The sequence below is a fragment of the Geospiza fortis genome, unplaced genomic scaffold, assembly GCF_000277835.1.
Source record: "Geospiza fortis unplaced genomic scaffold, GeoFor_1.0 scaffold399, whole genome shotgun sequence".
Lineage (NCBI taxonomy): Eukaryota > Metazoa > Chordata > Aves > Passeriformes > Thraupidae > Geospiza > Geospiza fortis.
Window position 1 is genome coordinate 649,269 of NW_005054560.1, and position 12,155 is coordinate 661,423.

General features: G+C 41.9%; 1 protein-coding gene across 2 annotated transcripts in view; it reads right to left on the reverse strand.

Annotated features, from left to right (window-relative positions):
* Positions 1 to 12,155, reverse strand: part of LOC102044661 (rab GTPase-activating protein 1-like) — a 101,254-nt gene that overhangs the window by 58,449 nt on the left and 30,650 nt on the right. The window contains exon 1 of one of the 2 annotated variants that reach the window (XM_005429632.2): positions 864 to 1,570. The exons of the other annotated variant lie outside the window; for it this stretch is intronic. Within the exon in view, the coding sequence (XP_005429689.1) occupies positions 864 to 1,031 (168 nt within the window). The 5' untranslated portion in view covers positions 1,032 to 1,570. Of the gene's footprint in view, positions 1 to 863; positions 1,571 to 12,155 lie in introns of those variants that run through there. 2 annotated transcript variants of the gene reach the window in all.

A 12,155-nucleotide genomic window follows, 5' to 3' on the forward strand; every position in this document is an offset into this window, starting at 1 on the left:
CATTAGGGGTGTGGGAATAAAGGAAAGGCACCATAGGAAATGAGGGGGATCAGGAAAGGGCTGTGTTCCCATGGATCACACAGAAATGTCATTCTGGTGTGCCAGGCCAGGGGCAGAGCTGCAGCCAGGCGTGGTTACAGCACCCTGAGCAGACACAGCCAGCTCTAGGCACTGACTCCCGGATTTGCCACTCTTTTATGGGTTTGAGGCTGCTTTGTACAGCAGCAGAAATGATAAAAGCATGTTCTCTGTGCCATAGCATGGCACACCAACTGCAGGCACCCCCCACACAGACAGCATTTGCCATGATGGATGAAAACACCCTTAACAATTTGTTTCCCAGATCATTTTCACAAGCATTTTCAACTTTTTTACATACTGTCAACTGCCCTTCCAAAGCCAAACACAGAAACAGACGAAAGCCAAAATGCTCACCACAGCCTGATTTTTAAATGATGAGTCTGTAAAGCCAGCCTATGATGTGAAAAGTATAAAATCTGAAATGCTGACCATTAATGCACTTGGCGTCAGTACCTAGAAGGTGACTGGGCACAGTGCTTATCTGGAATCATTACTGAGAACAAAAGCACTCAGGGATTTAGGAAAGATGGTGTTTTATGATTCAGCCCTGGCTGATGATCCTTCAAGCTAGTTAAGGAGTGGCACTGGTCCCCATTAGCAGGACTGGTGTCCAGCCTTGCTGAGCTAACATCAGAAAGAAGGACTCAGCGCTTAGGAGATGGATTATGAAGAGCTGAGAGGAAAAAACAAGAGCCCTCTCATCCCTCCTGGGGGCAGAGGCAGGGTTGGGAGGGAGAATGGCCAATTCCCAAGGAATTCATTTCATGAAAAGGTGATCTCACCGCAAGCAGCCGAGGCACAAAGAGGCGATGCCCCATGCCCAGAAGTTCCAGCACCCGGCACGCGTATTCATTCACCAGCTTGCTCCTCTCGTCGTGCATGTCCTGGGACTTCTTGGCAGGTGGGGTGAGCTTGGGAGCCGGGCTTTTGCAAGGTACCCCTTCTTCCATGAGCAGCAAGTAGTAAGAATCCAGAGTGAGAAGAACAGGCTTTATGAACGGCAATTTCCAAAAGTGCAAGATGAGGAGAGCCAGCCTCCAGTCTCTGGAATGGGTTTGGATGGCTGCTCCAGCAACGCCCCTTTAGCCTCTCAGGAGGAGAAAAGCATCTTTGCTAAGAATCAAGGAAAAATATGATCCACCGTGCTGGCTCAGCCAGAGTCCGAAGGAGATTTGAAAAACAAACCAGAGAAACCATGGATCTAAAAATGCACATAAAAAGCAGGAAAATGGCAGGGAACGAGCACGGGGCAGCTGGGCTGGGAGCAGAGCAAGGGCGAGCTGCGGGGGCTCAGTGCGGGTGTGCGGGAGCCGGGAAGGGCAGCACAGCCCGGGCAGTTGTGAGGCTGCACAGAGAAAAGGATGAGCTCATTGCAATCCTGCTCCGACAGCTCAGCATCAGCCACGAACGGGTGGGAAAGGGGGGCTGGGAGCAGCAGGAGGAGGGGAAACAGGAGGAGGAGGAGGAGGAGGGGGTGCCTGGGCCCCGGGAGCCTCTCAGGGGGAGAATGCCGTAATAAGAAACCAATGGTGAGCACGGACGGACGGACGGCTCCCACCCTCCGTCAGCTCTCTGCTGGGCTCTGGCCGTTCCATCAGCAGCACATCAGCCGCATCCTTTCAGGCTCCCTAGCGGGGAGGGATCGGCCTCCCAGCCGATGGAATCGCTGGTACGCGCAGCCTGCTTGGGAATGATGAAACAGCCACGGTGTGGGTGGGGCAGGGCACCCCAACCCTGCCGACGGCCACCGGAGCGGGGCCAGGCCGGGGGGACGCGCCCGGGGAGCCGCACACAGCCCAGCCCGTCGTGTAAAACACCAGCGCTGCGCTCTCGGGAGGTGTTTCTAAATGCGGAGGCGATGGGCACACAGGGAGTGATGTCAGCACATGCGTTTGGATGGATTCTAGAAAAGCGCCGCACGTTTGGGAGCGGAATGCAATGATGTCACACCTGGAGCGGGCCGGGCACCTCCCTGTGCCGAGCGCAGCCCACCTGCCTCCGCCATCTGCCACAGGCAGCCCGGCAGGTGCTGCCCCAGCTCACACGGCTGCCTTGGAAAACATGGCTTTGTGAAAAATGCCTGTTTTATCACTGGCAAATACTAAAATGAATTATTATATGTGTTGTGTTAGAGAGTAATGCTGTATTAATTCTCTTAAGTAGTGTGTTAAAGATCAGTTAACACACTACTAGAATCAGTTTAGGGTTATAAGAAATGTTAAAATAGAAACTATGCTATGTAGGATACTTTTTATAAAGAAAGGGCTCGCAGTGAGATACCAGCCACTGGACACCTGAACCTTTCAGAGAAAAATAATTTATTGTCCTCTTATCAGAAGAAACTGAACTTCTTCCCGCCTCGAAGGCACTGTTAGTATTCAGAGGAAGAAGCTGAGGATGACCGGACAGAATGCTGTGTTTCAATGGAATTTATGCATCATGTATGAGGTGTATGAATATGTAATAGGCTATTGTTTTTAAGGGTTAATCCTTTAAGGGTTAATCCTTTGGTTTTGGGCTTGTGCTGCCCAGAAAACGGTACCCGGACATCCTTAACTCTTTGATTCTATTGTCTCATATTGTCCTAATTCAAATTGTCCAAATTATTATTACTGTAATGGTACTATTATTTTTATAACCATTTTATTACTATTAAACTTTTAAAATTTTAAAAACAAGCGATTGGCATTTTCCACATCTTTATGCTCCTTTGTTTGAGCCTCACCGTAAAATTGGGTGTGTAACAGAACAACACCCATTTCCAGTTGCTTTCCAATTGCAACAGACAGAAATACTCCATATTTCTATCATAAAGGTCATAATTTAAAATATTGTGAGAAGCTCTAAACCACATCAATGGCAAACACTTCTGTAACTGTATATTTAAACTCTAAAAATCATTTTCCTAACATATCAGGAAAAAACACATTTACTTCAAATACTAATAGAACGTAAATATCCATAGGATGGGGTCACTGATTTAAAGCAATAAACATGTTAAGGAGTAGCTAAAATATGGAAATCATCGAGTAAAAAGTGAACTGAGGTATAATTATACTAAGAATCTGTATTTTTATATAAAGGGTGATAGAGAGTGATGCTTGAAGTTGTTGGCTTGAGGTGACACATGAAGGAGTTGGGAAAAGCATTAAAGCAGAAGTCAGTCCAAGGCACCAGAAGATGCATATGGGGCCTCAAGGCTGATGATACAGGATTGACTCAGCTGAAGGCCCTGCAGATGTGCAGCACTGAACAGGCTGGCAGCACAGATGGTGCTCTGCCAGCTGATTCAAATCCCCCCAGATTACAAACCAGTGCTCTGCAGGTGAAAATCTGCAAAGGCTGCTGCAGCTCTGCCAGGCTGAGATGCAGGTGTTCACTGAGGGCCTTGTGCACAGAAGCCACAACCAACACACATTTCATTCCAGTTTAAGGCTCTGGGCAGAATGGGAACTCTCCCATTTTTTCCAGGCTCCATCCACACACAGTTCCAGAGACTGTGACTGCACACAGGTGCCAAACCCAGCACAGGTTACACACCAGAAACAGGGAAAGGGTATAGAGGAAAGGAGGCAGCTTTGCCTATTTCTGATTCTATGTTAAACACACGCTGGTCAGTGTGATATTCTAGAAACACCAGGTTCTGCTGCTCTATATGAATGAAAACCTTGCTTAAAATATTAAAAAGGAAGAAGTAAGAGCACTGGAAGTGCTGGGAAGAATTATAGAACTGACCAGGCACAGAGCCACCAGTGACCCCAATAGGATGGGGAATTCAGAGCACCAGCAGTGTCAAAAGCCTTTAATTCTTAATTGTGTAAGTCAGACTTTAATCAGCTAATAGCTTTGATAGAAATTCAGGTTTGGCTCATTTTGGTTAAGGTCTGGGCCTACGAAAAATGGAATTAACTGATGATTAAATAAAGTCTGGAAGTCAAAAAAATTGTAATGGGATCCCATAGTTAGAGCGGAAAACGAGATGAATTCAGGTTATAAATGAGGTATAAATCTTCAGGAATGAAGAAAATTACCTGCAGGATTACTTTCTCAAGAGATGTAGTCTACTACCATCATTATATTTTCTACATCAGGCCTGGATTTTTCTTAAGAAGAGGTTTGAAATACAAAAACTTCCAAGGCTTGACCAAAAAATCTCCTTAATTAATTTTATCAGCTGAAATCCATTGTTCCATGTTTTTCAGCAACTCCTTTCACAGAGTGTAACAGTGAACCATCATTCAGATTTTTGCATTTCCTAACATTCTTATTTATTTCCAGATCCTCACTGAAAGCTATATCTTATTTTTATCCACATCTAACCAGGAACTGTGATTTTTCCATCATGTATGCCATTGGATTACTGTCCCAAATTCTTCAGAAGGGCCTGACTGAAGTGAATTGAAAACCTAAAAATGGCCCAAAAGGTAATAACTAAGGCAGTAAGTAAGATGTCTGAGGATAAACACACATTACTTGTGCTTTGACTTCCATCTCATGGACTGTCTGGTCTGTAAGTGCAGGTAAATTCTGTTTCTGGCTTCCCTATCCATGAAATGCCTGCTCACTCACACAGCTCTGATGCAGTTCAGAGCTGCTCAGACTCACACAGCTGAGGCCACTGAACTCAGAAGAAATTAATGCCAAAATAGTCTCACGGTAAACAAAACCATACAGAATATTACTTGAAATTATTTATATTCTGTACCAAGCTACCAAGGATCTTGATGGGCAGTCCTTTATAAATCTCTGTATTTTAAAATATTAAATCTCTGTATTTTAGTGGCAAAAATGACTGATTTTGAAAAGCTAAATAGACTAAGATGGGAAGAAAAAAGAAAAGGTTATATTTGAAGTCTGTGGTATTTTCAGGGTCCCCAGGATGAAGGAGGAATTGATGAATCTGACTCCATGTTCTTGGAAGGCTATTCTATTCCATTCCATTCCATTCCATTCCATTCTATTCTATTCTACTATACTAAAACTATACTAAAGAATAGAGAAAGGATACAGACAGAAAGCTTAACAAGTTACATATGAAAAACTTGTGACTCCTTCCAGAGTCCTGACACAGCTGGCTGTGATTGGTCATTAAGTTAAAACAATTCACATGTTGGAGAAACAATCTCCAACCACATTCCAAAGCAGCAAAACACAGGAGAAGCAAACAAGATCATTTTCTTCTGAGACTTCTCAGCTTCCCAGGAGAAGAAATCCTGGCAAAGGGATTTTTCAGAAAACATGACAGTGACATTAGTCAACTCCTGTCGAAGGATAAGACATTCAGCACCAGAACAGCTCTGAAAATCCACTTGAATGACATCATGGCCACAGTAAGAATTTACCTCTTATCAGAAATCACTTTGTGTTTTGTGTTCTTCAGGGCTAATTACAGCTGTGTAATCTGGATTTAGCAAAGGCTACATCTTGATTATTATATACAGAGAGAACACATGAAACCAACAGGTTTCCACAGCAGGTTCCAGCAGGGATCCATGCTGCTTGGTTCTTGAACAGCTTGGGAAGAGGGTGAAGGATGGGATGACTGCAGATCTCCTGAATTATTCAGGGTTTAAAGACAGGGGTTACAATAAAGAACTGCAGAAGGGCCATAAAAGACTGAGTGACTGGGCAGTAGAACAGCCAAGGAACATCAATGCAGATAAATCTAAATTGATGCATATGGAGAACAGCATCAATTTTCCACATAAATGATAGACAATTGCTACTCAGAAATGGATCTTGGGACTCACTGAGGAGAGTCCTATGAAAATATCAGATCAGTGCACAGTGGAGGTCAACAAAATGCATCAAATGCTGGGAGCTAACAGGGAAAGTGCAGAGATCTAACCAGAGAACACCATTACTCTTCAGTAACTTCATGTGGGATCCTTCTCTGGTATCATTCACTGTGCTGATCCTCCCATTTCAAAAAAGGGATAACAGAGATGGAGAAATATTTAGAGAGAATCAGAAAGCTCCAAAGGAGGACATAAGAACAGGCTGTGATTATTAAGCCTGGAAAACAGAAATTGCTGACTTAGAAAGTCCTGAGTTTAGTGGGGAAAGTGAAGAGATACCAAGTGTCCAAAGTGCCTGCTGACACAGGAACCTCACATGAGAGTCACAGGGTCCAAAGCAAACAAAATAATCATTAAACTGAGAAAATCTCTGGGCTACTCACTTACATGTGTTCAAAAAGCCAACAAAAAAAAGCTATGAAATAACAATCCATGCAGAATTATTAAACATGAGACACCACTTTTTTCTCAGAGTTTTCAAGACATAAAGTGCCAGAGGCAAAAGAAAATTCTTAGAAGTCTTTCCCACATATCTGCTGCTGGCAATGAGACACTGGGGTAGACAAGCCAGTACAAGGCTGGTGCGGAATGATGATTTGTATGTTTTCATTCACTTCGATTACATACTTGGACAAAACATTTTCCCAAAGAATGATTAAGATTTTCTAGGTACATGAGATAGACACACTATATTTAAATTATATTAAACATAATTATAATAAAATAATTATAATATCTATATATAGAAGATATTTAATCATTATTTATAATAATTATAATAAAAATAATGGTTTCAGTCAGAACTGTATGTAACCTTCTGAAAACACCATCTTCACTTTCCAACATCCAGAAATTACCAACAACATGATATAATAGGAGTCATTATTACCTAAATCAGGGTTCAGTGCTGCTAAAGAAATTCAAATTTTATGTTCTTTTCTCTGCTGTCAATCCTCCTTTTGAAAAGGGAGTATGTCTCCACCTCAAAATTCAAAACTTAGGGTGAACATTCACCTAAGAGGAATAGAACTAATTTTAGGTGTGAGGAGGAGATCAAATGGGCAGAGAGAGCAACTAATCAGCACAGGATGGATTTTCAACACACAAATAAATGTGGACTTCTAAAAATAGAAAACTTGTTATATTAAGGCTGGAAAATCAGTGGTCTGGAAGTTGAATGATTCTGGACACTTTCAGGCACAGATTAACCCTTTCTAAAAAGATCATCTCCAACAAGTCACCCAGGACAGGTTTTTGGGGTAGAGGGAGTAGGTCTGTGGGAAGAATTATTTAGCCCAGCAAAGCTTAAAATCTAAGGAAACCTTTGATTTAGAAACTAGAAATACAAAACCAGTAATTTGAGAGCCTCTTAAAGCCTGAATTTCTTGTGCTCTGCTCAATGCAGAAGGCCTTAAAGGAGAACAGATGGTTCTGATCTCTAGCTCCAAAGAGTCAGGATCCTCTTCACTTCCTCAGGTGTCAGCTCTTCCCTGGCATCAGTTACATGAAGAAGATATAAAAAAGGGGCTATAAAAATAAGGAACATCTATTTTGCCTTAAAATCTAATGTGGACATTTCTGATTTTTTTCTTGAGAAGAGTCTTTTGAAAATGTAATGCAATTAAACAGCGGACTAAACCAGCTCACCTAGAATCAAACCCAGTTCTGGCTGGAAAGGGAGTCCTGCTTGTCACTTTGTCAACTCCTGGCCTAAAGCTGACTTAAAAATCAGTTCAGGCTCCTTGAGCCATTGCAAATGCAAAGAAAGAACAGACCAAGAATCAAAACTCTTCAACACAAGGCCTAAGTCACATTACCTATAGTCTTAGTGCACTTTTCATCTGGTACCTCTCCAAAAATTACAGTAATGACCATAATTTCATTCCTGACTCAAAGGCAATTGACATTTCTGAATTATCTGCATTGGCAATATGCAAGTTTTACTTAAAACAAGCACCTGTGCATCTTCACTGCCTTCAGAGGTTTACCCAATAAGATTACATAGAATTTCTGTAAGATATGGAAGAAGTTGGTCACTCAAACTTTTTCTTATATTGCTTGCTTTCATATAAGGGATAAAACTGATTTCCTTACTGTCTGTGATGACTGGAACCTCTTGTGTTTTTCCTTTTTCATTTCCTTAAAAGACAACGCTACTTTTGAAACATTAATGCCCCAGGCTAGATTGTGGCAAGTGATAATTTCAGGAGCAGATGATAAAGGGAGGCACAATCCCAAGGGATGTCACACTGGTCATTTCAGTTTCCACTGAAAGGCAGCCACACATCCCTGGGGGAATGGGTGGAACTCAGCCATGATCAGCAGGACCTGACTACCTCCACTTCTCACAAGGAGAAATTTTTAAAGTGTGCCTTTAATACAGAAAAAAAAGTTCAGATCTGATTTGAAGGTTCTGGTGCAAGTGGTAATTCAGGAGAGAACCGATCTGGGTAAAATCTGAGAGGGGTTAGGTCAGATGTCTGGCCAAGGAAGACAAAGTGAAAAAAGAAAATCTACCATTGATAAGTGTACCTTAAGAATTGAAATGTAAATGTATACAGATGTACAACACAATTTTATTCAGAATTTTTGGTCTTATACAAATTCCTTTCTAAGGCAGGGACAAAGTATTTGTGGAACCCTCTGGTTAGTCAGGAATAACATTTCACACAAACATAAGAGCACAACACAGTCCTCAGAATTATCAGAGCAAAATTCTTTAGAAATAAGAAAATACAACATGATGTGATCTCTGTTAAAGATCCAGTCACCTCTGGAGGTGATGCAGGAGTTCAACCACACTGAGAGCACTGGGTTATTTAATAAACAATGTGAATGGGATCTATCAACACTTCAAGGTGACAAAAGCAAGTGGGAGTGGTGCTGGAAGGGAACTGTTTAGTTTGAAGGACAATGCTGATGTAAGAGTAGCTGAGGGTAAAACCATCAGTAATAAATCTCATCAGGACTAAGAGAAACGGCCTTCCAGCAGCATTCTGAAAGCTGCTGGTGCAGGTTCTGAAACAGATGCTGTGCCACATAATGGCACAACAGAGCACAGAAGCAGTTCTTCAGCCCAGGAGGTCTTTTCAGTCCAGATACAGAATGAAATAAAGGTAATAAATAGCCCTCCTTATCCAAGGTAATTTTGACACATTTTCTTTTAGAATCTATCTCTGCCATCCCTGCCATTGTAACTGGGATAGTGCTCCCTGATGTCTGGGACACTGACTGACACAAAGGGCTTTGAGACTGAAAGGTGCCAGCAGAAATAACCAAGAAACACAACTCTCCTGTTTGTGTAACACTCAGATAGCTCCCATCACATGCAGAGAGGAGGAGTGAGTGTCAGAACTCACAAGGCCCATTAGAAATGCTGCTCACCTTGACCTGAATTCAAGGAATGATTTAGAAAAGTACTGGGTTTAAGATATAGGGACCAGAGTAAATCTCTGTAAGATAACAAAGCACTGGCTGGAAAACACAAGGAGTAACAAAAACATTTCTCACTCTTTTCCACCCATTTTCTTTTCAGTATTATAAACCTCCCTGATCAGAACTACGGCTTTCCTCTAGCATTAAGCAACACATTTTTTAACAGTCACACAGATTAAAACTCAATAAGCAAAACTGAGCTTAAGTGTTGTGGATCACACACTTAAGGAGGATGAGGAGATGAACTCTAAAAATGAAAGGTTTGGACATGCACCTGTTTTTAAGCCTCTGGTTCATTCTTATGTTTCCAGTGACCACGTGCCCTTCCCTGCCTTTTCAGGAATTAACAGCCACAACAGTAGTGAATCTAGAGCCTGAATTCTGCACAATCATGAATTTTTTTCCTGAATTATATTTTCCAAATCTTCTTGCCTTGTTCAATTCTTGCCTCAGTTTGCTAATCCCAAAACAAAGTTTGCCTTTAGCTAGTTTTGCCAAGTTCTAAGATGATAAACAAGATTTAAGAATTAATCAGTGAAATCCCTCTGGTGACCAATGATAGAATGCAAGGGAATGCTTGCAGCTGGGTCAGGGGAGGTTTAGGTTGGAGCTCAGGGAAAGGTTCTTCCCCAGAGGGTGCTGGGCACTGCCCAGGCTCCCCAGAGAATGGGCACAGCCCCAAGGCTGCCAGAGCTCCAGGAGGGTCTGGACAACGCTCCCAGGGATGCACAGGGTGGGATTGTTGGGGTGTCTGGGCTGAGACAGGAGCTTGGGGACAGGACTTTGATGGTTCTTGGGGGTCCCCTCCAGCTCAGGACATTCTATGAAATACTAAAATAAGAAAGGAAGTTTACAATTTATTTCTTTTTCTTAGCACATGTGAGGACTTTAATGCTTTTAAATTTCCAGCAAGGAAACAAACTAGCTGATGACATATGGGATTAGGAAGTGTGCTGGCACTGGAAGGGTATATTTTCCTCTGTCATTCTCATTAATCATCTCAATTGGGATTTAAAAAATGAAAATATCAATGCTGTTTGTTGTTTTAAACCACAGATTTTTATGCTGTCTTTTTCCACATTGGGTTCTCTCCACATGCCAGTGCTTCACTGCATTTTCCACTGCTCAGAAAATGAGAGGTGAGGAGTCAGGATTTCCAGCAGCTGAGGATCCTGAAGGGTAATTCAGATGCAGTCCCTACATGCTGCAAGTCAGTGACTTCCAGTGTGAGACAGTGCCACCAGCTGGGGACCCGAGCAGGCTGCGCAGCACAACATTTGGGTGCTACAGAACAGAACTCCGTGTTTGCCTTTGATAAGAAATCAGATTAATGCCCAAACATAGCTTTCACAGCTAAAGAGCTTTAATCCCCTAGCTGTTCATTGCTGCAAGCATACTCAGGGGTGTGGGAGAAGGGAAGAGGAATGATTCCTGTGTGTCTCAAATGTTTCTTTTCTGAGGATGACTGCACCAAAATGTCTCAGGCAATTGGTCACAGAAGTAGCACTGTTATTTCCAAACTAACAGCACTCCCTGTGAAAGACAGCCGAGACAGCCCTGGGTGCAGGAGAGTTCCAGATAAAAGCTTCTCTTCCACTGCTGTTTAGTGAGGGATTTGGATGCACACACCTCACTAGAGGCAAGGAAAAGTGGCATTTACACAGTAACAGCTCCAGTATTCCACTGATGAAGGATTCCCTTATCCAAATTTAAAATAATCCAAGAGATTGTGGACGAGAGAATAATTGCTCTGTTTTAATAAAGAACAAATCCTTAGGGGCTGTTTTTATTCACTCCAGAATCAGAGCAGACAAGAGCTGTGAAACACAGTTTTTAAAGCAGTTTTTCTGTAGCATATTCAGGTTCTATAACTTGAAAAGAACAGCACTGTAAACCTCTTTGCTCCTAATGATTAGGAGAGATTATGAACACATTTGAATAGGACAAAAATTACTTCATTGTCAACTATCTTCTTCCCTAACAGAAGAGCAATTCTTGCTGAAAGCAAATTAGAATGCTAATTCAATTTTATGTAAGCACCAGCTCCATCTCCATGCCACTGTGGAACTGTGCTCTTAGGTGAGTGTTTCTGACTTAGAATCTTATCTTTCTTACCTCAATTTTCTTTGTTTGGCTGCACTATAGAAATACTTTCTCACATAAAACCTTCTTTAATATTTATTTAGTGTCTGTTACTGCTAGAGCAGACAGCTACAGCATACACATGCAAGAAGAACTACTATCACTGCCACAAGCAGAATTAAACCCAACTCTTTAACTCAGAAAATAGTTATAAATAAGAGTGACAAATTAAATTATTGAATTTTCTATTGTATTTGTGGGGTGCCCCAATGAAGGAAGGAATGATGAATTTGACTTTATGTTCTTAGAAGGTTAATTTATTATTATATTATAGAATGTTATACTAAACTATACTGAAGAATGAATATAGAAAGGGTATTTACACAGTGCTAAAAAGATAATAATGAAAACTCGTGACTCTTTCCAGAGTCCTGACACAGCTTGGCCCTGATTGGCCAAAGAGTGAAAACAACTCACACCAGAATCCAATGAAACAATCACCTGTGGGTAAACAACCTCCAAACACATTCCACATGTGAGCACAACACAGGAGAAGCAAATGAGATAAGAATTCTTTCCCTTTTCTATGAGGCTTCTCAGCTTCCTAGGAAAAAAACCCTGGGTGAAGGGATTTTTCAGAGAATGTGAATGCTACAATTTTCCTCTGGAATATCCAAATAGAAACATTCAACTGGAAAAGCAGCATGTCATGAGGTATATATAAAATGAAGACAGAACACTTGTGGTTAAATTGGGCTA